The 27,850-nt window shown below is 43.5% G+C and overlaps 1 protein-coding gene across 3 annotated transcripts; it reads right to left on the bottom strand.

Annotated features, from left to right (window-relative positions):
• Positions 1-7,005: 7,005 nt before the first annotated feature.
• LOC123991704 (C-C chemokine receptor type 9-like) lies at positions 7,006-27,631 on the bottom strand. Of its 3 annotated transcripts, none has more exons than XM_046293349.1 (4): positions 27,507-27,631; positions 10,869-11,038; positions 10,609-10,655; positions 7,006-9,420 (listed from the first exon to the last, which is right to left on the bottom strand). In XM_046293349.1, the coding sequence occupies exons 3-4, from the start codon at positions 10,648-10,650 to the stop codon at positions 8,362-8,364; spliced, it is 1,101 nt and encodes a 366-aa protein (XP_046149305.1). In that variant the 5' UTR covers positions 10,651-10,655; positions 10,869-11,038; positions 27,507-27,631; the 3' UTR covers positions 7,006-8,361. The 3 variants fall into 3 exon arrangements, with proteins under 3 accessions (XP_046149305.1, XP_046149307.1, XP_046149306.1); XM_046293351.1 differs by lacking the exon at positions 27,507-27,631 and adding an exon at positions 26,784-27,480; XM_046293350.1 differs by lacking the exon at positions 27,507-27,631 and adding an exon at positions 21,925-22,270.
• Between the last annotated feature and the right edge of the window lie 219 nt (positions 27,632-27,850).

The raw sequence follows: 27,850 nt of genomic DNA on the forward strand, positions 1-27,850 counted from the left end.
TCTCTCTTTCTGGCCCACATCAAAGCTATCCGCTCCCATTATAATCCTACAGGTACAGCTCTTTTGTTTTGCTCCTCTGGTATGGCTGTAGAGACAACAGCGATTCCCCTGATCTCCTTTTTTTTTTTTACTCTCGGTTACAGTGTTAGTCTGTCTCGTGTTTAACTGTCTCACGTTTTGGAAGATGAGGCGCAAAGGGGAGGGCTGGGATTAGAAAGGAGAAGATATACTTACTCTGAGGATGTCCAAGGAATGGTGAAATCACATATGCAGGGGGAAATGATTGTACAATTAAGTGGAGTAAAATAAGGCCTTGGTGTTTCTTCTCAGTTTCTCAACTACACTACACACTTTCTCATAAAATCTTCAGTGTACCTTGAGGACATCAACATGTGGTCAGAAGACTCAGAGCAGCAGGGGGGACAGACAGGCCATAAAGAGGAACCGTCTGACATGCCAAACCTGCCGGGAGCACGTCAAACTCCCTGGAGAGCTCTCTAGCTGGGGGAGCAGGAAAAGCATTGATAATTGGTTGTTGGGGGATACTTTGATGTGTTGTTGTGGTTGAAAGAATCTAGTTTCTTTTCAAAGTTGATTTTGTGTTTGAGTTGTTCTTCTTTCATAACACGAGGATGATGTAAGGACCCTAAGCAAAGAAACGGAATACCCAGTTTTAAAAATGGAAAAGCACTAACATTTTAACACAAAACTATTTTTGAATAAAATCAAAAGGAAGGATCACATTAATATTGCTACGTTGTTGCCTACTGTATGTGCAATATGCTGCATTGTCACCAGATTTGTACACTCAACACATTTTCATAAAATGCTCCGAAATGATGTAACGTGTGTGATTGTGTCTGTGTGTTTGTGTCCATGCATATCTGCGTATTTTCTCCTTAGCCCTACGTCGTCAATCTGTGGCTGTCCCTCAGAGGTGGACAGTGACAAATGACACTCCTAGTCAGTCACACGCTTATCACCATACAAGTAGCACACAGGCCTGGAAATGACAGACATTAAATGGAAACATCTCTCATTCTGTGGACCTGGGAGGCTGAAGTGAAATATTAACTGATGGAGAGATGGCGTAGTATAATAGGATCACTGTTTAGGGTGCGATTGCAGAGGAGGTCCTGTTACGTGCGGTTACGTTTTCTAAAAAGAGAGTGTTATGTTATGGAGATCCTTTAAGCTTTTATTTGCCTTTAATAAAAGTGTTATATTACATTCTAGATAGCTTGAACTCACAGATAAACTTTTTTTCAAATGAACCTTTAAGATACTACCAAACTTTTGCAACACAGTGCATTTGTCATAATGTAAAGTGTGTCGCAGGCCATTGTGTCAATGTTGATACATAAGCCATGGTCCTTCAGTACACAATATTCTGTGGTGCCCGAATGCAGCCAGGTCAATGGTTCAACCAATCCTGACCCATAACTCAGAGACCTTTCTCTCTCGCTCTCTTGTAAACATTTGCACATGTGCGCACAGGCACACACACATGCCTGTGCACTCATTCACATACACACCCACTGTTGTTCTTATACAATCTATGACACACACACACACACTGTTGTTCTTATACAATCCTATGACACACACACACACACACACAACCTAAATCCCAGGAAGAGGAAAGATGGATGGGATGTCTTGGGTCACAGGTGCTGTTCCAGTTGTGAGTTCTCCCACACATTCCTTCTGGCTCAGTTGTATACGCTCTTCTTCTCCCCTGTGTTAATTGTCATAACATTATACAGAGTAAAGAGAGCTGAATATAATGTTAGACCAATCAACCTGTCTTTTGGAAAAGTTTGTTCGTCACCGACTGTCTTGCACTGAAAGATAAGCATTTCTCAAGTCAGTTTGACCAAAGGATCTCAGGCAATTATTTCCATTGCCGTTAGATGGCGCTAATTCACCAATAATATTCACACCATAGACTAAAGTCAGAGGTATCCCTAGCAACGCTAGTTATTCCAGCTTGTGCCAGGACTCATCTTTCTGTGCCATTATAGCGTCTGTGACAGCATTTTGAAGTAGTCCATTTTCTTCTTCACAATTGGCTGATCCCTCCTGATGACCCGGTTGGACATGACTCCTACAGGGTCACCAGGAGGGATCAGCCAATAAAGTTGAAAGTCCCGCCCTCAACAGTGCTGCCCACAGCCTTTTGTCCACTAGAGGTATCTATCATTCTCTATGTGGCAGATACAGTCCTCTCCTTTCACACAGAATGAAAGTTCTCAACTGGTTGTTACAAATAGAGGCCCTCATGTTCTCCTAATGTTGTGACGTTCTCCTCAAAAGTTTTGACGTGAAGAATTCAAGTGAACAATAAGTAGCAGTACAACATTAGTGAAGTAGATTACTTGTGAACTTTAATTATTACCAGAAAAAGACTGAAAGGGATGTCAGTGTGGTTGTGACAGCTTTGCAGTTGAGTGTCTTGTCTATCAGAAAACTAGGACCATCTTTCTCACTTGACCATTAGACGGATGACGAAAGAAGGCATGAAAAACACAAAAGCACAAATAACTAAACACATCCAGGTCTATAGAAAGGATAAATGAACATGTGCTTTAATTTCAAACAGGGCTAGGAAAGCACGTCATTAACAAACACAGGAATATTATCTACCAAACAAAGAAAGTCCTCAAATTAAATAGATTTAAATGAATGAGAACATCCTTTTACCCACCCTGTAACTCTTCAGACATCAAATATTGTATTATTCTATATTATAAAAAATAGTAAAAATAAAGAAAAACTCTTGAATGTGTAGGTGTGTCCAAACTGTAACCATGGTAAGCTCAACTTGCCTCTCTCACACCGCACATTTCTGATCCCAGCTCCCTGGGCACCCCTACATTAACACATACTGCTTCTTTCCCCAATACTATACATGACTTTGTCTCACACCTAGCAACCTCCCTTCTACACATTGCTGCCACATGCCCATGAGCTTGACATCTGTAACAACGTAATGTATCTGGCACAAAAGCTTGTATGGGATAACTGAAATATTCACTTTGTCAGGCAAAGACTCAACATCAAAACAAACATGCAATCAATAATACAGTAGAAACACCTATATACAGCATGTGCAAATGAGGTAGGATAAGAGAGGGAAGGCAATAAATAGGCCATGGTGGTGAAGTAGTTACAATATAGCCATTAAACACTGGAATGGTAGAATGTGCAGAAGATGAATGTGCAAGTAGATATACTGGGGTGCAAAGGAGCAAGATAAATAAAGAAATACAGTATGGGGATGAGGTAGTTGGATGGGCTATTTACAGATGAGTTATGTACAGGTGCAATGATCTGTGAGCTGCTCTGACAGCTGGTGCTTAAAGCTAGTGAGGGAGGTAAGAGTCTCCAGCTTCAGGGATTTTTGCAGTTCATTCCAGTCATTGGCAGCAGAGAACTGGAAGGAGAGGCGGCCAAGGGAAGAATTGGCTTTGGGGGTGACCAGTGACCCGTAGTGCGTGCTACGGGTGGGTGCTGCTATGGTGACCAGTGAGCTTTTTTTAACCTTTATTTAACCAGGCAAGTCAGTTAAGAACACATTCTTATATTCAATGACGGCCTGGGAACAGTGGGTTAACTGCCTGTTCAGGGGCAGAACGACAGATTTGTACCTTGTCAGCTCAGGGGTTTGAACTCGCAAACTTCCGGTTACTAGTCCAACACTCTAACCACTAGGCTACCCTGCCGCCCCGAGCTGAGATAAGGCGGGGCTTTACCTAGCAGAGACTTGTAGATGACCTGGAGTCAGTGGGTTTGGCAACGAGTATGAAGGGAGGGCCAGACAATGAGAGCGTACAGGTCGCAATGGTGTGTAGTATATGGGGCTTTGTTGACAAAACGGATGGCACTATGATAGACTGCATCCAATTTGTTGAGTAGTGTTGGAGGCTATTAATTAAATGACATTGCCGAAGTCGAGGATCGGTAGGATGGTCAGTTTTACAAGGGTGTTTGGCAGCATGAGTGAAGGATGCTTTGATACCCACACGGTAATAAAAATGGCCACATGACAGTAAAATAAAATGAAATAAGTCACTTCAGAAAAAGCAGAGAAACTGAGAGAAAGTTGTTGTTACTGATGGAGGTTAGTCATTTGGCTGGGTTCCCTGTGGAGGCCTAGCTGTCTATAGTGTTGCAATAGAACAGGGAGCTGTAGTGGAGCCTGTTGTTGACATGACTGATGGCTTCCTGTTGTGAGATGGGCAGACACAACAAAAGAGACGAAAGTGGTGCATCTGTGATCCCACCTGCATTGCACAAGTACAGTGGCTCTGGGCCCGTGGTTTAAGGTGCTACTTACGTCTTTTTCTGGGGTTCCTGTACTTTATTTTGCTATTTATATTTTTGACAACTTTTACTTTTACTCAACTACATTCCTAAGAAAATAATGTACGTTTTACTTCTTTCATTTTCCGACACCCAAAAGTGCTCATTACATTTTGAATGCTTAGCAGCACAGGAAAATGGTCTAATTCACACACTTATCAAGAGAACATCCCTGGTCATGCCTAATGCCTCTGATCATGTGGACTCACTAACACAAATGCTTTTATTTGAGTGTTGAACTGTGCACCTGGCTATGCATAAATTTAAAAAACAATAACATTGTGTCGTCTGGTTTGCTTAATTATAAGGAATTTTCAATTATTTTACTTTTACTTTTGACACTTAAGTACATTTAAAACCAAATACGTTTAGACTTTTACTCAAGTAGTATTTTACTGGGTGACTTTCACTTTTACTTGAGTCATTTTCTTTTAGGGTATCTTTAGTGAGTTTCAAATAGAACACATTCTCAAGTGAGCACACAATAAAACATTTGTCATTTGTCACAAAATCACATTCTACTTTGTAGAATTTCATAGCTCCAATAAAACCTTTTCATATAATGAAGAAATCTTCTTTGCAGTACAACTTTACATTATAGGATGAACACAATTTCAACATATACATAGTTCTGATGATTGATTGATGCAACAACCTGTCAGTCAGGTTAAGTCAATGTATTTAAGTATAAGTTTTACCCTAATGTCAATGTTTACACCACTGGTTGAAATTAAATGAAAACAGTACTGGTTGATTACATTTTTCAAATCAAATGTATTTTCCATGATGATGCCACATCTCAATGTTGACAAATTACGTTGAAACAATGTTGATTCAACCAGTGTGTCCCCGGTGGGATGGAACTCTATGGCGTGCACCCATGCCAACCCCAACTTCAGTCAATCTCAGTTTATTTGCTATTCAGCCTGAATTAAGACAAATGCTTTGATAGCAGCAGGTTGAGTTGAGGGGGAGTTATGGAACTGAGATTATGCAACGGGCAGACAGCCTACAGAATGTGAAGCAGGGTGAGCCAATCTCCAGTTGCACTCCGGAGTGAAGAGATAAGAGGGCCTTACCAGTAACTGACCACCATTACAGGTCTTTGATGTTCCCATGGTTTTTGTAGCATGGCCAAATATAGAAAAACACTCCCATGTCTGCCTAGCACTGGATCGGATGGAATATCTGTGTCTATTCTGCTAGTGGCTGGTTAGGGTTGAGATGTTGGCAGGACCTGTTGGGTGGAGAATATTGGCTCTACAACGAGTATTAAGGCACACCAAGTCTGTTTACATACATCTTAGGCAAATACATTTAAACTCAGTTTTCTTTACAATTCCTGACATTTAATCCCAGTAACAACTCCCTGTTTAAGGTCAGTTATGATCACCACTTTATTTTAAGAATGTGAAATGTCAGAATAATAGTTGAGATAATTATTTATTTCAGCTTTAATTTCTTTCATCACATTCCCAGTGGGTCAGAATAATTACATACACTCAATTAGTATTTGGTAGCGTTGCCTTTAAATTGTTGAACTTGGTTCAAACATTTCAGGTAGCCTCCCACAAGCATCCCGCAATAAGTTGTGAATTTTGGCCCATTCCTCCTGACCGAGCTGGTGTAACTGAGTCAGGTTTGTAGGCCTCCTTGCTCGCACAAGCTTTGTCAGTTCTGCCCACACATTTTCTATAGGATTGAGGTCAGGGATTTGTGATGTCCACTCCAATACCTTGACTTTGTTGTCCTTAAGCCATTTTGCCACAACTTTGGAAGTATGCTTGGGGTCATTTTCCATTTGGAAGACCCATTTGCGACCAAACTTTAACTGATGTCTTTAGATGTTGTTTCAATATCCCGACATCATTTTCCTCCCTCATGGTGCCATCTATTTTGTGAAGTGCACCAGTCCCTCCTGCAGCAAAGCATGCCCACAACATGATGCTGCCACCCCTGTGCTTCACGGTTGGGATGATGTTCTTCGGCTTGCAAGCCTCCCTTTTTCCTCCAAACACAACTATGGCCAACCGTAGTCTGGCTTTTTTTATGGCGGATTTGGAGCAGTGGCTTCTTCCTTGCTGAGTGGTCTTTCAGGTTATGTCGATATAGGACTCGTTTTACTGTAGATATAGATAATTTTGTACCTGTTTACACTTTTCGCACCAAAATACGTTCATCTCTAGGAGATGAGCGCTTTGACGGCTGTGGGGTCCCATGGGGTTTATACTTGTCTATTATTGTTTGTACAGATGAATGTCGTACCTTCAGGCATTTGGAAATTGCTCCCAAGGATGAACCAGACTTGTGGATGTCTACAAAAAAAATTCTGAGGTCTTGGCTGATTTCTTTTGATTTTCCCATGATGTCAAGCAAAGAAGTTTGAAGGTAAGCATTGAAATACATCCACAGGTACAATACCAATTGACTCAAATGATATCAATTAGCCTATCAGAAGCTTCTAAAGCCATGACATCATTTTCTGGAATTTTAAAGTTTAAAAGGCACAGTCAACTTAGTTTATCTAAACTTCTGACCCACTGGAAATTGTGATAGATTCATTCACTGTGTCTGTAAACAATTGTTGTAAAAATTACTTGTGTCATGCACACAGTATATGTCCTAACCAACTTTCCGAAACAATAGTTTGTTAAAAGAAATTTGTGGAGTGGTTAAAAAATTAGTTTTAATGACTCCAACCTAAGTGCATGTAAACTTCCGACTTCAACTATATGTACCAATGTAATGTAGGCTGGTGACATCTTCAAAGACAAGTGTTTTGATGCTACCAACGGTGATTCAAATCCGAAGCTAGTGTAATGTGTAAATTATACTAAAATTGCAATTCGATTTCACACTACACTTCACCTGCCTACAACCTGAATTTAGGTAATCAGACTGCAACAAAACAGCAGACAAAACTTATTTTTGTATTTCAGTGGGATCACGATCAAATTCTCAATTGCCAAATTTCACGGCATGCTACTTTCACCCTGTCTGAACCAAAGGTGTAGAGTCAACGGTGTTGAGAGGTGAATGAGTGCATTGAGTGCAAACTTCTCACATACCAGTCTTAAAGGGGACACTTTCAAGTCATTCCCAAACCAACATAGAGTACAACTGCTTTTGTTGGTGGAAACTCAGCATATAGTCAATGATGTTTGAAGAGCCACCTAAGAATAGTCTTAGGCTGCAGTCATAGTGAAAGTATTGTGAATGCAACAAACCACACAGCATGCTACTTTCTTACACAAAGTAGATGACCTTAAGTGAATGCTGCTCTTGTGGCTCAAAGCATTGCATTGCTTCATTAAGACTTTGTTAATTGCTGTTTATTCTAATCTTGCTACCTTAAAAATGTTAGATAGAGAGTGCCTCACACTTACTCAAGTGACCTCATTGTACTGTGAAAAAAAAAGAAGTTGTGATGATGAAGCCCAAGATGAGGCATTCTGTTCTAAGAGAAATTGGGTTTTGTAAATGTTATTCAAATTTGTTAAACAATTATAAAAACACACACAAAATGAGGATTTTACACTCTAGACCAGCACTAAGTCTGCAAATAGAGATCATATTAAAACAGTCATGGTAAGACCAGGGCCACTGCTACATAGGAGGATGTGAAATCCATAGATTAGGGCCCAATGAATTTATTTCAACTGATTTCCTGACTAACTCAGCAAAATCGTTGATGTTGTTGAATGTTGCATTTATTTTTTGTTCAGTATATATACAATAATTTACACTTCAATACAATGTCTTAGAGAATGGTATGCTTTTCATGTATTGCATGTTTCTTGATTGTCAGCACAGGGTAAAATAATTACATTTCTATACTGGTAAAATACCAATGTACTCAGGATGCAACAGGTGAGAGTGTCCCACCCAGCAGCATATGATATCATGGAAGAAGAAAGGTGTGGAATGAGGTGTTTACCAACGAAATTATGTGATCTGAGGTGATGTTGAATGTGTGTGTGGCTTCAGTGGGCACGATTACAAGGCGAGGGCACAGGTAGTCTCAGTGTCAGACATGACAGAAGGGCGGTTGGGGACGGCCTGGAGCTTACTGACACCTCCTTGGCTCAGGCCGCAGGTGCACAGCTTCAGCAGCCTCAGCAGATCCTTCTGGAAGCGAACGCCAATGAACACGTACAGGAAGGGGTTAATGCAGGCGTGGGTGTACGCCAGACTCTTGGCAATTTGACCAGCGACATCAAAAAGTTCCAATACAGCACAGTCCGTGATGGTGGTGTCGGCGGCCTGCGTGGCGTCGACCACCAGTAGCCCATTGTACGGCAGCTGGGAGAGGACAAACACAGCCACCACAGCGAAGATGACCCTGAGTGCCTTGTGCTTCTCGAAGCTCTTGGCCTGCAGCAGGGTGCGGATGATGACAGAGTAGCACAGCACCATGACCAGCAGCGGCAGGCAAAACCCCACACAGATCTGCAGAACGAGCACCAGGATCTTGGTGCGATTGAAGAGGTTGTTTGGGTAGACCAAGACACAGAAGGAATTGCCCCTACGGTCAGGCTTGACTTGGGCGAAGATTAACTCAGGCAGGGACAGGAGGCCTGAGATGATCCAGACAGCTAGGCAGGTCAGCTTGCTGACAGACAGCCTCTTCTTCTTCTGGTTGTGGGCCTTGGTAACCTGGACGATAGCCACATAGCGGTCCACGCTGATACATGTGAGCAGCAGCATGCTGCTGAAGAAGTTGATCTTGTAGATGGCCGAGAGGAGCTTACAGAGGCTCAGGCCGAACATCCAGCCCTTGGTGGCGTCGGCGGCCCAGAAAGGCAGCGTGACCAGGATGAGAAGGTCGTCCACGGCCAGGTTGAGTAGGTAGACGTCCGTCATGGTCTTGAGGCGGTGGCGCACCATGGTAAAGATGAAGACCACCATCAGGTTGCCCACAGCGCCCAAGATGAAGATGAGCCAAAACAGCGGGGGTTCGTAGAGACCCCGAAACTCCCTCACCCAGCTCTTGTCACATAGCCCCCCTGGGGTCTCAGTGAAGGTCCCATAGTCGTCTGTGTAATCTCCAGAAAGCTGTAACACAAACAAGCATTCTTTAATGGGAGACTTTTACTCTGATTTTGTGTAACAGGTGTCCCTAATCATTTATTTTGTCACTGTCTTTGATAACGGTTTAAAAGACAGACAGATTTCAATTTAGCCTACTTTTAATTTAAATATTATTTTCCTCTTTTTTTCATCACTTAGTTGACTGCCTGTCTCTTCCCCCAAACCATCTGCCTACACTACAGGGTTTCATAACGCTGTGGATTCAGTGGAGCACAGCAGGGTGACACCAAGATCTGGTGGTAGTGACATTCTATCTAAACCAGATGCTACTCTGGCTGCTCTCAGATGCAGGTGATGCGTCTCCCTGTCTCTACAGGAGAAACCTTACCACTACACCACTTCCTCGTGTATGAGATGGAGGCGCTGAGATATGGAGGGGAAGAGAGATGGCGGGATAACAGGGGCTACAGAGTGGCTCGGGTTCATGATGCACGTCAACGACACAACACTCATTGTCGACACCAACACACACAGATGTAGGACTGCGATTAAATTGGGGGAAGCGGTGACAGCATGCACACCATGGACATTTTTAGACTGATGCTTAGCCTTTACTGTGGCGAAGTTTGTGTGTGTGTGTTTATTGGAAACATTTGCCTAGCGTAAAGGCAAGCAAGCATTAAATTCACAAACTCCAAGCTTCATTGATCTTTGTCTTGAAAATGATCACCGAATCTGATCAACTGAATATTGAAAAATATATATAATTAAATTAATGTTTATGTATCATGAAAAAATAATAACTAAAAGCATCTACGTACAGTATGTGTGTACTGTAATAACATACACACAGACAGATCACATACTTGTCCACAGTCATACACTCTCACGAAAACAGACCACAAAAACTGTTGCAAACACGATAAGCAACCCTCCAGAAAACTGATCTAAAATCTGATCTGAATCTTTGGTACTAAAAATTAAGTTGAAAATACTAACAAGTGTTTCTCTCACCGGCCACATTAATGTTGATGTGAAATCTAATGTGGTATGTGTATGTGAGCTCAAAAGACAAAAAGTAGATAGTTTAGGCTACAATCAACATGTTTGGATTGAATTCATTCTCTGATGTTTGATGCTGCTCTCCAAATCATTTTATGGAATTGTTTTGTAATTGTCAATACAAGCATTTAAGATTAAAATAATACTTACAGTTTCATCAGTTGGGAGTGCAGTGAACAACGGCCACTCCATTTTACCTGTCAGAAGAAGTCAAATGTTTAAAAAATGAATGTGGGAAAAAAGTGATTACTACATAAATTAAGTGTATATCACCTTTGATCCACAATTAAAACAATTTCAACCTAACAAAAATGTTAAAATAATACTATCCACTATTATGAAAGAAAATCTCTACATTTGAAACAAAACTCACTAGCAAGATGACAAAAGACAATGTTACATGCACTTACCCAGTCAGTGATGAGACTTCAATGCGGTCTCTTTCTTCGAGTAGACGCCTCTAGCCCTTGATGAATACTGCTACCCGTCTCATCGTCACCAGCTTTTAGGATTTGTCGTCTTAACCACAATGTCACATGTCGATAGATTGCTTTGCCTACGCCAGTAGTTTCTGTTTTTTCTAACATACAGAATACCAGAGTACAATTCTAATCAACTTTGTATGCATTCAATTGAGAAACTTGTCTCTCTTTTTGGGGAACCTGTGGCATACTCTATAAAACATGTCAGCCAGAGATTACTTGCATTTGTTCTATGAGACACCTCACATAAAGTTACTCATAGAATTAAATGCAGGCTTTATTAGGCATATCTGCTCTGCATCACATCACTCGTCTTATGCAACTGTAACAATTCTGCCTCATCCCTCTAAAAACCCTTTCCATAACACAGTAAGTGAAGCACTTGGTCCTTCTGTAGCTCAGTTGGTAGAGCATGGCGCTTGTAACGCCAGGGTAGTGGGTTCGATCCCCGGGACCACCCATACGTAGAATGTATGCACACATGACTGTAAGTCGCTTTGGATAAAAGCGTCTGCTAAATGGCATATACATGTATGAAAATGGATAAACTTGGTAGTAAGACAATGCCCGTGTCGTGAGAGGGGGAAGTTCATTGTGGGCTGACAATCTTCTGGAATATGTCAAATGCCCGGATGTTGCCTAAATTAAAGTAATGTAGCTGATAACGTAAGTTCAATCAGTAAATCGGACTGAATGGCTTGCTTCTTTAACTTCATCCAGTAAGTATAATGCTCTAAGTGTACAAAACATTAACACCTGCTCTGAAGAGGTGAATGCTATGATACCTTATTGATGTCACATCCGCCGAATACAACAGGTGTAGTAGACCTGACAGTGAAATGCTTACTGAGCAATGCAGTTAAGAAAGAGTTAAGAAAATATTTACTAAATAAACAGAAGTCAAAAAATTATAAAAAGTAACACAAAATAACAATAATGAGGCTAAATACAGGGGGTACTGGTACCGAGTCTATGTGTGGGGGTACAGGTTAGTCGAGGTAATTTGTACATGAAGGTAGGGGTAAAGTGACTCTGCACAGATAATTAACAGAGAGAAGTGTCAATGGAAAGAGTCCAGGTAGCCATTTGACTAATTGTTCAGCAGTCTTATGGTTTGGGGGTAGAAGCTGTTAAGGAGCCATTTGGACCTAGACTTGGTGCTCCGGTACCGCTTGCCGTGCAGTAGCAAAGAGAACAGTCTATGACAAGGGTGACGGGAATCTTTGACAATTTTTCAGGCCTTCCTCTGACACCGCCCAGTATGTACAATCAGTGTAGATGAAGGGGAGGAGACAAGTCTATTGTTGTGACTTAAATGAAGATCAGATCAAATTTGATGACCAATTTATACAGAAATCCAGGTAATTCCAAAGGTTTCACATACTTTTTCTTGCCACTGTACTTTGTATCACTAATTTATTCAAGCATTTCCATTATTTTGGCAGTTACCTGTATATGTTAGTGTTTACAAACATCATCATCATGGCTTCATATCTCGCCTTCTTTTCTATTTGCCACATGCGGAATGTCATTCACCTATTGACCTTATAGCCTATGAGCATAGCACAATTATGTACATTCCTCATGCTTGCTGTTTTACCTATGATCACCTCCCCCTCTCTCAACCATAGGGCAGAAATCTTGAGATGTATTTATATGTCAACTTACCCATGTTCTCTCAGTTTGACACTCATCCACCTCCCCACCCATCCACCCCATTTCTCCCAGCATTGGGGTCTCAATGCCAGTTGCCCCCCATAGGGCTGGCTACCTGCCATCCTATCATCTGGCTCTGAGGATTAATTCCTCGGAGACGAGGCTATTCCCAAAACTATTTTAATAAAATGTTCATATTACACTGGCTCTGTTACTCATTCAGTTAGTCTGTCCTCGATTGAACTACATCTTAGCATATCCACCCTTGTTAAGAATTGCGAGAAAGAAGCAGACGCCATAGAAAAGGAAGTGCAGCTACTATGAGCAGATGTGAAAGGCAAGGGGGAACTTAAAGGGACAAAAGGACAAAATACTGGTTTGCTATGTGGGCACGGTAAATCCCATGTACAGTATACCGCATCAAAGGTTCCCGGTATTTTAGGACTTGTTTATGGACACATCAAAACGAAGAGGCAGTAGTGATAGTTTTGATCTAATTCATTTAAAGATTTTATGTTTTTAAATCAGGCTGTGTTCCAGGTTACAAAAACAATCAATAGTTTGACAACTTGATATTGTTGATACCATGTGTGTTTGCCATGTGTGGTTATCATTTCAGGCTTCCAACCACACCTGCATATTGCTTTTTGATTGCATTGTTTTTATCTGTATTGCTGTCTATTACTTGGTTTTCTTTGGTGAAAATAAATCAATACAAATAAATCAATATACAGTGCCTTGCGAAAGTATTCGGCCCCCTTGAACTTTGCGACCTTTTGCCACATTTCAGGCTTCAAACATAAAAATATAAAAAACTGTATTTTTTTGTGAAGAATCAACAACAAGTGGGACACAATCATGAAGTGGAACGACATTTATTGGATATTTCAAACTTTTTTAACAAATCAAAAACTGAAAAATTGGCTGTGCAAAATTATTCAGCCCCTTTACTTTCAGTGCAGCAAACTCTCTCCAGAAGTTCAGTGAGGATCTCTGAATGATCCAATGTTGACCTAAATGACTAATGATGATAAATACAATCCACCTGTGTGTAATCAAGTCTCCGTATAAATGCACCTGCACTGTGATAGTCTCAGAGGTCCGTTAAAAGCGCAGAGAGCATCATGAAGAACAAGGAACACAAGAGGCAGGTCCGAGATACTGTTGTGAAGAAGTTTAAAGCCGGATTTGGATACAAAAATATTTCCCAAGCTTTAAACATCCCAAAGGAGCACTGTGCAAGCGATAATATTGAAATGGAAGGAGTATCAGACCACTGCAAATCTACCAAGACCTGGCCGTCCCTCTAAACTTTCAGCTCATACAAGGAGAAGACTGATCAGAGATGCAGCCAAGAGGCCCATGATCACTCTGGATGAACTACAGAGATCTACAGCTGAGGTGGGAGTCTCTGTCCATAGAACAATCAGTCGTATAGTGCACAAATCTGGCCTTTATGGAAGAGTGGCAAGAAGAAAGCCATTTCTTAAAGATATCCATAAAAAGTGTTGTTTAAAGTTTGCCACAAGCCACCTGGGAGACACACCCAAACATGTGGAAGAAGGTGCTCTGGTCAGATAAAACCAAAATTGAACTTTTTGGCAACAATGCAAAACGTTATGTTTGGCGTAAAAGCAACACAGCTCATCACCCTGAACATACCATCCCCACTGTCAAACATGGTGGTGGCAGCATCATGGTTTGGGCCTGCTTTTCTTCAGCAGGGACAGGGAAGATGGTTAAAATTGATGGGAAGATGGATGGAACCAAATACAGGACCATTCTGGAAGGAAACCTGATGGAAACCTGATGGAGTCTGCAAAAGACCTGAGACTGGGACGGAGATTTGTCTTCCAACAAGACAATGATCCAAAACATAAAGCAAAATCTACAATGGAATGGTTCAAAAATAAACATATCCAGGTGTTAGAATGGCCAAGTCAAAGTCCAGACCTGAATCCAATCGAGAATCTGTGGAAAGAACTGAAAACTGCTGTTCACAAATGCTCTCCATCCAACCTCACTGAGCTCGAGCTGTTTTGCAAGGAGGAATGGGAAAAAAATTCAGTCTCTCGATATGCAAAAGTGATAGACATACCCGAAGCGACTTATAGCTGTAATCGCAGCAAAAGGTGGCGCTACAAAGTATTAACTTAAGGGGGCTGAATAATTTTGCACGCCCAATTTCTCAGTTTTTGATTTGTTAAAAAAGTTTGAAATATCCAATAAATGTCGTTCCACTTCATGATTGTGTCCGACTTGTTGATTCTTCACAAAAAATACAGTTTTATATCTTTATATTTCACTTACAGTAAATTGACCTATCGGCTGCCTTCGATACTGTGGACCATCAGATCCTCCTCTCCCACCCTCTCCGAGTTGGGCATCTCCGGCGTGGCCCACGCTTGGATTGCGTCCTACCTGACAGGTCGCTCCTACCAGGTGGCGTGGCGAGAATCTGTCTCCTCACCACGCGCTCTCACCACTGGTGTCCCCCAGGGCTCTGTAGTTGGTAGAGCATGGCGCTTGTAACGCCAGGGTAGTGGGTTCGTTCCCCGGGACCACCCATACGTAGAATGTATGCACACATGACTGTAAGTCGCTTTGGATAAAAGCGTCTGCTAAATGGCATATATTATTATTATATTATATTATTCTAGGCCCTCTCCTATTCTCGCTATACACCAAGTCACTTGGCTCTGTCATAACCTCACATGGTCTCTCCTATCATTGCTATGCAGACGACACACAATTAATCTTCTCCTTTCCCCCTTCTGATGACCAGGTGGCGAATCGCATCTCTGCATGTCTGGCAGACATATCAGTGTGGATGACGGATCACCACCTCAAGCTGAACCTCGGCAAGACGGAGCTGCTCTTCCTCCCGGGGAAGGACTGCCCGTTCCATGATCTCGCCATCACGGTTGACAACTCCATTGTGTCCTCCTCCCAGAGCGCTAAGAACCTTGGCGTGATCCTGGACAACACCCTGTCGTTCTCAACTAACATCAAGGCGGTGGCCCGTTCCTGTTGGTTCATGCTCTACAACATCCGCAGAGGACGACCCTGCCTCACACAGGAAGCGGCGCAGGTCCTAATCCAGGCACTTGTCATCTCCCGTCTGGATTACTGCAACTCGCTGTTGGCTGGGCTCCCTGCCTGTGCCATTTAACCCCTACAACTCATCCAGAACGCCGCAGCCCGTCTGGTGTTCAACCTTCCCAAGTTCTCTCACGTCACCCCGCTCCTCCGCTCTCTCCACTGGCTTCCAGTTGAAGCTCGCATCCGCTACAAGACCATGGTGCTTGCCTACGGAGCTGTGAGGGGAACGGCACCTCAGTACCTTCAGGCTCTGATCAGGCCCTACACCCAAACAAGGGCACTGCGTTCATCCACCTCTGGCCTGCTCGCCTCCCTACCACTGAGGAAGTACAGCTCCCGCTCAGCCCAGTCAAAACTGTTCGCTGCTCTGGCCCCCCCAATGGTGGAACAAACTCCCTCACGACGCCAGGACAGCGGAGTCAATCACCACCTTCCGGAGATGCCTGAAACCCCACCTCTTTAAGGAATACCTAGGATAGGATAAGTAATCCTTCTCACCCCCCCCCCCCCTTAAGATTTAAATGCACTATTGTAAAGTGACTGTTCCACTGGATGTCATAAGGTGAATGTGTTATGCTGGTGAATGAGGACCCTAAAAGCGAGAGTCTTTATTCCAGTATATGACAAAAGTAATAATCCTGGATATATCAAGGAGAAAACAAAACAGGAAAACTGAAATCCACTCGTCAGTAGCGAGGACTGACTGGAGACTCGACCATAGACTGCAGGTTGCTTCGGGAAGGCACCGACCGTAGCAGACTAAGACACCTGCTCACACGCAGCATCTGAAGAAGGTAAAACACGACAGGGCGAGACAAGGACACAGAACAGCAAACATCATACAAGGATCCGACAAGGACAGAAGCGGAAAACAGAGGGAGAAATAGTGGCTCTAATCAGAGGGCAAAATAGGGGACAGGTGTGAAAAGAGTAAATGAGGTAGTAGGAGAATGAGGAACAGCTGGGAGCAGGAACGGAACGATAGGGAGAGAGAGCGAGAGAGGGAGGGGAAGAGAGGGATAGAAAGAGGGAAAGAACCTAATAAGACCAGCAGAGGGAAACGAATAGAAGGGAAGCACAGAGACAAGACATGATAACCAATGACAAAACATGACAGTACCCCCCCACTCACCGAGCGCCTCCTGGCGCACTCGAGGAGGAACCCTGGCGGCAACGGAGGAAATCATCAATCAACGAACGGTCCAGCACGTCCCGAGATGGGACCCAACTCCTCTCCTCAGGACCGTAACCCTCCCAATCCACTAAGTACTGGTGACCACGTCCCCGAGAACGCATGTCCATGATCTTTCGTACCTTGTAAATAGGTGCGCCCTCGACAAGGACGGGGGGAGGGAAGACGAACGGGGGCGCGAAGAAAGGGCTTGACACAGGAGACATGGAAGACAGGGTGGACGCGACGAAGATGTCGCGGAAGAAGCAGTCGCACAGCGACAGGATTGACGACCTGGGAGACACGGAACGGACCAATGAACCGCGGAGTCAACTTGCGAGAAGCTGTCGTAAGGGGAAGGTTACAAGTGGAAAGCCACACTCTCTGGCCGCGACAATACCTAGGACTCTTAATCCTACGTTTATTGGCGGCTCTCACAGTCTGCGCCCTGTAACGGCAAAGTGCAGACCTCACCCTCCTCCAGGTGCGCTCACAACGTTGGACAAACGCCTGAGCGGAGGGAACGCTGGACTCGGCGAGCTGGGACGAGAACAGAGGAGGCTGGTACCCCAGACTACTCTGAAATGGAGATAGCCCGGTAGCAGACGAAGGAAGAGAGTTGTGAGCGTATTCTGCCCAGGGGAGCTGTTCTGCCCAAGACGCAGGGTTTCTAAAAGAAAGGCTGCGTAATATGCGACCAATCGTCTGATTGGCCCTTTCTGCCTGACCGTTAGACCGGGGATGAAAACCGGAAGAGAGACTGACGGAAGCACCAATCAAACGACAGAACTCCCTCAAACTGTGACGTGAATTGCAGACCTCTGTCTGAAACGGCGTCTAACGGGAGGCCATGAATTCTGAACACATTCTCAATGATGATTTGTGCCGTCTCCTTAGCGGAAGGAAGCTTAGCGAGGGGAATGAAATGTGCCGCCTTAGAGAACCTATCGACAACTGTAAGAATCACAGTCTTCCCCGCAGACGAAGGCAGACCGGTAATGAAGTCTAAGGCGATGTGAGACCATGGTCGAGAAGGAATGGGAAGCGGTCTGAGACGACCGGCAGGAGGAGAGTTACCTGACTTAGTCTGCGCGCAGTCCGAACAAGCAGCCACGAAACGGCGCGTGTCACGCTCCTGAGTAGGCCACCAAAACCGCTGGCGAATAGAAGCAAGTGTACCCCGAACTCCGGGGTGGCCAGCTAACTTGGCAGAGTGATCCCACTGAAGAACAGCCAGACGAGTAGAAACAGGAACGAAAAGAAGGTTACTAGGACAAGCGCGCGGCGACGCAGTGTGAGTGAGTGCTTGCTTAACCTGTCTCTCAATTCCCCAGACAGTCAACCCGACAACACGCCCATCAGGAAGAATCCCGTCGGGATCGGTAGAAGCCACAGAAGAACTAAAGAGACGGGATAAGGCATCAGGCTTGGTGTTCTTATTACCCGGGCGATAAGAAATCACGAACTCGAAACGAGCGAAAAACAACGCCCAACGAGCTTGACGTGCATTAAGTCGTTTGGCAGAACGGATGTACTCAAGGTTCTTATGGTCAGTCCAAACAACAAAAGGAACGGTCGCCCCCTCCAACCACTGTCGCCATTCGCCTAGGGCTAAGCGGATGGCGAGCAGTTCGCGGTTACCCACATCATAGTTGCGTTCCGATGGCGATAGGCGATGAGAAAAATAAGCGCAAGGATGGACCTTATCGTCAGACTGGAAGCGCTGGGATAGAATGGCTCCCACGCCCACCTCTGAAGCGTCAACCTCGACAATGAATTGTTTAGTGACGTCAGGAGTAACAAGGATAGGAGCGGATGTAAAACGCTTCTTGAGGAGATCAAAAGCTCCCTGGGCGGAACCGGACCACTTAAAGCAAGTCTTGACAGAAGTAAGAGCTGTGAGAGGGGCAGCAACTTGACCGAAATTACGAATGAAACGCCGATAGAAATTAGCGAAACCTAGAAAGCGCTGCAACTCGACACGTGACCTTGGAACGGGCCAATCACTGACAGCCTGGACCTTAGCGGGATCCATCTGAATGCCTTCAGCGGAAATAACAGAACCGAGAAATGTGACAGAGGAGACATGAAAGGCGCACTTCTCAGCCTTCACGTAGAGACAATTCTCTAAAAGGCGTTGGAGTACACGTCGAACGTGCTGAACATGAATCTCGAGTGACGGTGAAAAAAATCAGGATATCGTCAAGGTAGACAAAAACAAAGATGTTCAGCATGTCTCTCAGTACATCATTAACTAATGCCTGAAAAACAGCTGGAGCATTAGCGAGACCGAACGGCAGAACCCGGTACTCAAAATGCCCTAACGGAGTGTTAAACGCCGTTTTCCACTCGTCCCCCTCTCTGATGCGCACGAGATGGTAAGCGTTATGAAGGTCCAACTTAGTAAAGAACCTGGCTCCCTGCAGAATCTCGAAGGCTGACGACATAAGGGGAAGCGGATAACGATTCTTAACCGTTATGTCATTCAGCCCTCGATAATCCACGCAGGGGCGAAGAAGGCACTGCGGTGCCGGCGTCGAGAGAAACAGACAAATAATCCTCGAGAGCCTTACGCTCGGGAGCCGACAGAGAGTATAGTCTACCCCGAGGGGGAGTGGTCCCCGGAAGGAGATCAATACTACAATCATACGACCGGTGAGGAGGAAGGGAGTTGGCTCTGGACCGACTGAAGACCGTGCGCAGATCATGATATTCCTCCGGCACTCCTGTCAAATCACCAGGTTCCTCCTGAGAAGAGGGGACAGAAGAAACAGGAGGGATAGCAGACATTAAACACTTCACATGACAAGAAACGTTCCAGGATAGGATAGAATTACTAGACCAATTAATAGAAGGATTATGACATACTAGCCAGGGATGACCCAAAACAACAGGTGTAAAAGGTGAACGAAAAATCAAAAAGGAAATGGTCTCACTGTGGTTACCAGATACTGTGAGGGTTAAAGGTAGTGTCTCATATCTGATACTGGGGAGAAGACTACCATCTAAGGCGAACATGGGCGTGGGCTTCCCTAACTGTCTGAGAGGAATGTCATGTTTCCGAGCCCATGCTTCGTCCATAAAACAACCCTCAGCCCCAGAGTCTATCAAGGCACTGCATGAAGCAGCCGAACCTGGACCGACAAGGTAGTACAGGATCTTGATGGAGAGACCTGAGTAGTAGCGCTCACCAGTAGCCCTCCGCTTACTGATGAGCTCTGGCTTTTACTGGACATGAATTGACAAAATGTCCAGCAGAACCGCAATAGAGGCAAAGGTGGTTGGTGATCCTCCGTCCCCTCTCCTTAGTCGAGATGCGAATACCTCCCAGCTGCATGGGCTCAGTCTCTGAGCCGGAGGGAGGAGATGGTTGCGATGCGGAGAGGGGGAACACCGTTAACGCGAGCTCTCTTCCACGAGCTCGGTGACGAAGATCTACCTGTCGTTCTATGCGGATGGCGAATGCAATCAAAGAGTCCACGCTGGAAGGAACCTCCCGGGAGAGAATCTCATCCTTAACCTCAGCGTGGAGTCCCTCCAGAAAACGAGCGAGCAACGCCGGCTCGTTCCAGTCACTAGAGGCAGCAAGAGTGCGAAACTCTATAGAGTAATCCGTTATGGATCGATCACCTTGACATAGGGAAGCCAGGGCCCTAGAAGCCTCCCTACCAAAAACTGAACGATCAAAAACTTGTATCATCTCCTCTTTAAAGTTCAGATAATTGTTAGAACACTCAGCCCTTGCCTCCCAGATAGCTGTGCCCCACTCTCGAGCCCGACCAGTAAGGAGTGAAATGACGTAAGCAATCCGAGCTCTCTCTCTTGAGTATGTGTTGGGTTGGAGAGAGAACACAATATCACACTGGGTGAGAAAGGAGCGGCACTCAGTGGGCTGCCCAGAGTAACATGGTGGGTTATTAACCCTAGGTTCCGGAGACTCGGAAGACCAGGAAGTAGCTGGTGGCACGAGACGAAGACTCTGAAACTGTCCTGAGAGGTCGGAAACCTGAGCGGCCAGGGTCTCAACGGCATGACGAGCAGCAGACAATTCCTGCTCGTGTCTGCCGAGCATAGCTCCCTGGATCTCGACGGCAGTGTTACGAGAATCCGTAGTCGCTGGGTCCATTCTTGGTCGGATCCTTCTGTTATGCTGGTGAATGAGGACCCAAAAGCGACTTAACGAAAACAGAGTCTTTATTCCAGTATATGACAAAAGTAATAATCCTGGATATATCAAGGAGAAAACAAAACAGGAAAACTGAAATCCACTCGTCAGTAGCGAGGACTGACTGGAGACTCGACCATAGACTGCAGGTTGCGTCGGGAAGGCACCGACCGTAGCAGACTAAGACACCTGCTCACACGCAGCATCTGAAGAAGGTAAAACACGACAGGGCGAGACAAGGACACAGAACAGCGAACATCATACAAGGATCCGACAAGGACAGAAGCGGAAAACAGAGGGAGAAATAGTGGCTCTAATCAGAGGGCAAAATAGGGGACAGGTGTGAAAAGAGTAAATGAGGTAGTAGGAGAATGAGGAACAGCTGGGAGCAGGAACGGAACGATAGGGAGAGAGAGCGAGAGAGGGAGAGGAAGAGAGGGATAGAAAGAGGGAAAGAACCTAATAAGACCAGCAGAGGGAAACGAATAGAAGGGAAGCACAGAGACAAGACATGATAACCAATGACAAAACATGACAGAATGCACCAATTTGTAAGTCGCTCTGGATAAGAGCGTCGGCTAAATGACTTAAATGTAAATGTAAATGTTTATGTTTGAAGCCTGAAATGTGGCAAAAGGTCGCAAAGTTCAAGGGGCCGAATACTTTCGCAAGGCACTGTATGTTATCATCTTTTGAGTTTCCAAAGCCAAAGTGACTGTTATGATAGAAACATAAAGGGAGAGGGAAGTTCATTCATGTCCGTTTGTTTCCTGTGAGTAGGTGTAAGGAAGAGTATTTTCTAACCTCCTGTGTTTCAACACAGATTTGGGCACTGAGTACAACAGAGCATAGTGCAGACAAGTGTGGAATTGTCATAAAAGTTTCACTACCCAACTTGATGTAGCAGTTTCTGTCTCAGGTTTCTCATAGGACCCAGGGGTGAGATGCTGGTGGTTGAGAGTAGCTACCAGTCTCCTCTTTCAGGTTGCGTTTCTCGGTTTGGACCACAAAGGGGCAAAGTGAAACAGCCATGGCCGTAAGCTGGGCTAAGGATGCTTCAGGGTGCCTATGAAAACAAACTCTCGAATAAAGTGACAGACAAGAGAGGTGTTGGTGGTGACATCAGTTCCAACTGACACACGGCAAAGCAGTGTTACTGGAGCTGTAACACCTGTGCAACCTCAGGACAGACCTCTGTTAAACTCGAATAATGCTTGAAAACACATGCACCCATCCACACACACACACTGATACTTAAATATGACAAAGCCAGTCACCAAATGATATTGGGCTTCTTGCATAAACTATTCAAATCACACAGAAGGAAACACCACATCTACATTCTGCATGCATTATGGACATTTTAACAGACATTTGCTATTCACCAGAACACAATAACGACCACAATGAAATCCTACATGATGAAGCAGAGTGTATTGGTTATATAGGGTCACCATGCTGTGCTGCTTAGGTCTGAACTCTGAACTCTAGGACTCAGACTCCGCATCAGACGTGCTAGTGGTGGTCTCAGAGTGGGCTTCTGTAGAAAGAAAGCATTGTGAGTCCCAGCAACCCCTTGTGAGATGACATCAAGCCTTATTCATTAGAATTGCTGATTAGTACTAGGCCTACGTACATAACAATATGTGGTTGATGGTGATACTATGTGAAACCCTGACAATCGGAGTGCTTGGAACTGATTCACCTTCATAGTGATTCATGACAACAGACAATAACCCTAAACCACATGGTACTGGATCATTGGTCTACCAACACATTGGCTCTGTCTGGTCAAATGAAATTGGTTACAGGCACTCACCAGTGACGACTTCCTCTTTGGTGTCACTCTCATCACCACCTCTGTCACTGCACAGAGAATCAGCTCTTAAATCAAAGATTTGTCAAATTGAGTGGTACTCTTCCTAAGAAGAATGGCACGGCACAGTTATGCATAGATATTGATATTGAGAAAAACAGTTGTGTGGTTTTGCTGGTGTGACATCTGTAAATTACCTAGTAATTAAATTACCCATATCCTCAGACTGGCCATTGGACAATTTGGGCAAATGCCAGATGGCTGGACAATCTTTAGCCCATTGTTCCTGTCTAAAGTTATTTGTTTTGCACATAATTATCATTATTTGGCCAATAATGTGGGCCTTGAGGAAAACAATGGGCCGGTGTAGAGGTCTGAAGGGAAATCAATTATAATAGGCTGGTGTGTTAGAAATGCCCAGGCTGATTTCTGGTCCCAGTCCGTCCCTGTAAGAGACTATAGATGCCTGTTGTCCTGGTGGTTTCCAAAATGTTTTCTCACCTGTGTAAGTATAGGAAGTCTCTGTGAAAGTCATGGTCTTTGCAGATACCTGAAAGATATATTCTAAAATAATGTTTTTAACCTAAGGGTGGTTTTAAAGGAACAGGTAACTATTGCCTCACTGTCACTGGTGAATGACGCAAATTCCTATCCATTTCCCTATCAACCTTTGTTGATTGGCAATGAAGTATGAATCAAATAATAAATGCATGGAATTGAATGAGAGCTCTGATGCTGCGTTCATGTGTCCCCTTGTCCATCATTTTATTAATTTAAGCCCTAACCCCTTTAGCTTACCCTTCCCCTAACCCTAATACCTTAATCCTAGCCTAGCTAACATTAGCCACCTAGCTAGAATTCGTAATATTTAATGCTATGAAAACAAGTAAAATATTTTACTTTTAGAAAATGAGTAACATTTTGTAACAAAAAAAAAATGGTTATTTGTCACATATCATACAAAATGGGTGGTCGACATCGACAAATTAATACATACCGTACCATAAGAACTTATATCATACTAAATGACTTTTCTCAGATTCACGTACAGAATAATACAAAACGCTCTGAGACCAGGTTGTCCAGGGACATGTTCTACAGAGGGGAGGAAGTGGTTTTGGCAGGAGTCCAGTATGGGGAAGGTCAGAACCATAATTCTGTTAACTCGCTAGCCCATGTTAGAACATACAGTATGTTTAATTAACTGGGAAACACAACATAAATCACCATGACCATGTGACCAAAAGTCTTTCAAAATCAAAGAGCCAGTCAATGCACCCTATTTCCCATAAACAGGACCTCACTTCAAATTTCTGAAGAAAAACAATTTACAGCTGACACTGATTGAGTTAGAATTGAGAAAAGTCCCTTGGTAAACCCCCTTAGTCCCCAGTCTTTAAATTGGCCAGGAAGCTGCTGTGAATCTCTGATGTGTGTATAAGCAGACAGTTGCCCGGGTGTTTCTAGAAAGTTGCTGTTTGTGCCCTCAGCGGCAGGGGAGTTTGGCACGCAGACACACAATAGCAACCACTTCCTGTGTGACTGTTAGCACAGATTTATTTCACACATTGATACTCATCAGCTTGCCAGCTGCATCCCGAAACTGTCATAGAATCATTGTTTGACTTTCGTACATGGTTTGATTACACCATAAGGAACCCTTCTTCATGTTCTCATTACATGTAGTGCAACAAGACCACTCAGGGTCTGTAAAGTTCTCTACTTTTGATAGATTTAAACAAACAATATTGAAATCAACTTTGTCACAACCATAAACGGTCAACTCCATCTGCCTGATAGGATATTCATTTTGGTTAATTAATTAATTTGGTTAACGTTTATTTTTATCCGATTTTAGAGTCAAAGCAACTGAGGAAAAACAAATTGTTACTTTGCATATCACTTGAATGAAAAAGACAAGTTACATTTTTGTCATCTCCGGAAAACATCAACTCTGTCATATTTTTGTGTAACGTGCTGAAAGAACTGCTAGAATGGTTCTATTTTTATTTGGGGTTTTCAAAATAATAATGTTCTATATTTTACAAAAAGTTTGTATTGAACTTGTATTTTTAGAGGCAAAAGTATTTATGTTTTTAGTATTTGCTGTTAACTCCTTCAACGGCTTGTCAACTCTGTCACTGATTGCTAACCTCCATCTTTTTGTCTATATTCTGAAGAAAAAAAATGTAAATGACTGTTCTGCAACATGTTGACATATTTGCTGTGTTAGATTCAAGGGATGTTTGCTTTCTAAATGTTGTTTTATGTTCTGAATCTAGAAAAACATGCCAAATTGGAAACTACAAGGTGTCGAAAGCATTCCACAGGAACCCAGCAGCGTTGCAGTTTGACACAAACCAGCACTACCATACCCTGTTCAAAGGCACAAATATTTTGTCATGCCCATTCACCCTCTGAATGGCCCACATACACAATCCATCTCTCAATTGTTTCAAGGCTTAAAATAAATAAATAAATAAAAATTGTATTTCTCTCAAAAACTGCATTGTTGTTTAAGGGCTTGTAAGTAAGTAGGTCTACCTACATCTGTTGTACTCGCCGCATGTGAAATACAATTTGATTTGATTAAAGTGGATTTAACAAGTGACATCAACAAGGGATCATAGCTTTCACCTGGTCTGTCATGTAGAGAGCAGGTGTTCTTAATGTTTGGTATACTCCGTGTACATTTCAAATGTTGTTAATATTTGGAAAAGGGAGATTGTCCAGTCTTCCAAGAATCCCTGATTTGTATGTATTTTCTATAAAAAGAAAGTGCACTTCAACCTCATTCGGTAACTAGTCATCCTGGTCTGCTTTTCAAAATTTGGTAACCATGCAATAGTAATTTCATTACTCAGATTTCAAAGGCTGAATAATGCTCTGCTCGCCAAAAATGTCTCATGTTCCTGTCGAGATAGTTTGACTTGGAATGCTCATCCGCACAAGGTGCTAAATGTGTAGCCAGCACCCGTATCTACAAAGCATCTCAGAGTCATAGTACTGAGCTATGATCTGTTTTAGCATTTAGACTAGAATGATAAAGATTACATGGACAGATCCTATATCAGCACTCCTACTCTGAGATGCTTTGCGGCTCCGGGCCCAGAACTATATGGTGTAGCCATATCTACTAACCCCCAGTGGACAGAGCGTGTATTTCACAGAAAACAATTCCAGTGGCTTGAAAGTCACTATATGGTACCAAATATCATTCATATCGTTTATAAATCTGAATGGTATTACAATAATAACATTAATATAATTATTGTATGTCTTTTACAGTTTGATTGAGCTCTGCCTTTATTTTGTAGTAGGTTATCTTTTTGAGGGCAGAAGGGATGTACGTGTCAGTGGATGAGATCCAGAATTTGCCTGAACAGCTCCTGTAAAACCACCACTACCAGTAGTGGTACATGGGTAAAATCACTGGAAGCCAAGTCAGAAACAAAAAGCCATACTATAACTCGTGTTGTGATAATTGCCCAGTTCGGTTCATATGTATTGCCACCATGATATATAGCCCCAACGCCGAGACAGTAAGAAGACACAGTGCCAGAATAAATTCAACCACACATTTGTTTCATCACAAAACCTCTGTCCGGTGAAGTCCACAAAACATATTGCATGTAACAAACAGTTACATGACCTACAGCATGGACAAGCAAGTTAATGTTTCCGCCATTTTCGGACTACTAAACAACTATTGATTTAGAACCATGGAGAGTTGCCGCAAGTCACAAAGAAAACAGGAGCTGCCTCCACTATTCCAGCACCATTTCAACATGATCAAATCCCCTATGTTGAATACAGTGACAACTAAAAGATACCAAAAACGATTGTCCAGTAAACGTAAGCTAAATATGATGTGCCTGTCCATTGTTCTGATTTCTGTGTGTATGTGTGTGGAAAACAATCATGTTGACTCACCCTACTTGTAGAGAAATGCCAATGCCATCCTCCTCTCTTTCATGTTGACAAACAGTCTATGACTCAGGCCTTTGGTACAGGACACACTTCTAGCTACATATTGAACTTCCATCCTCTCAGGAAGCACAATATTTAAATTTATGGTTGGATCAGAATCACCATTATAATCATTGGCCAGTATGGAGACTTAAGTAAAACCACAAGTCCAAATCCCTATCTCCCATCTATGGATCATTTAAGAAAGGGCCCATTTTAGCTAGCTAGCCAGCCATCAGAGGACGACACAACTAGATGCCACAATTTAAGTTCTGTCAACGACATGTTGCTTTTGATGTGATTGGTGTGAAGCCAAATCCAAAAACTGGCTTCTTTGACACTTTTTAAGCTCAACTCTGATTGGCTATTATTTGGTACCATCCAGCCAGCTGACGCCTGCTGTCCATCAGATGCATATTATTTTTGCTGGATGTCTTTTCCGTACTTACACGTTTCACTTTTCAACTAGATAAAAGCTAGCTAGTTGGAATATGTGTGGGTACTTCCATGTGTACCACCGCACGTTAAAGCAACGAACGAGTTGAACATATTGCTGCACACAGAACGCATCGCTGCCTAGTGCGACATTCCCCAACATAGAGTTGCTCCATTGACTCGGCTAATTTATCCCACCTGACAACACATACACGAGACACCCACATCAAACCACACCCGAAACCAACTCACGTTTGAAATCAATCATAGCCGCTAACATGAACCACATCTAAAAACAAGGCCAAATCAGGAAGTGCAGTTGTCCTTTAAGGCTTGAGTATTTGGCATCTCGTGGGCCACGTCAACCAGTGGAGGCTGGTGGGAGGAGCTATAGGAGGATGGGGGTCATTGTAATGGCTGGAATGTAATACATTTACATTTAAGTCATTTAGCAGACGCTCTTATCCAGAGCGACTTACAAATTGGAATACTTGGAACGGAGTCAAACATGTGGTTTCCATATCTTCGATGTGTATGATACCGTTCCATTTACTCCATTCCAGACAATACAATAAGCCAGTCCTCCTATAGCGCTT

Source organism: Oncorhynchus gorbuscha, linkage group LG12 (assembly GCF_021184085.1).
Source record: "Oncorhynchus gorbuscha isolate QuinsamMale2020 ecotype Even-year linkage group LG12, OgorEven_v1.0, whole genome shotgun sequence".
NCBI classification, from domain to species: Eukaryota; Metazoa; Chordata; class Actinopteri; order Salmoniformes; family Salmonidae; genus Oncorhynchus; species Oncorhynchus gorbuscha.

What these genes read in the sequence shown, in the direction of transcription:
- LOC123991704 (XM_046293349.1), bottom strand. Translation starts at nt 10,650, where the DNA reads ATGGAGTGGCCGTTGTTCACTGCACTCCCAACTGATGAAACT. An exon ending in CACTCCCAACTGATGAAACT is followed by an intron (nt 9,421 to 10,608) that starts GTAAGTATTATT and finishes TTTGTGTTACAG; the next exon opens with CTTTCTGGAGATTACACAGA.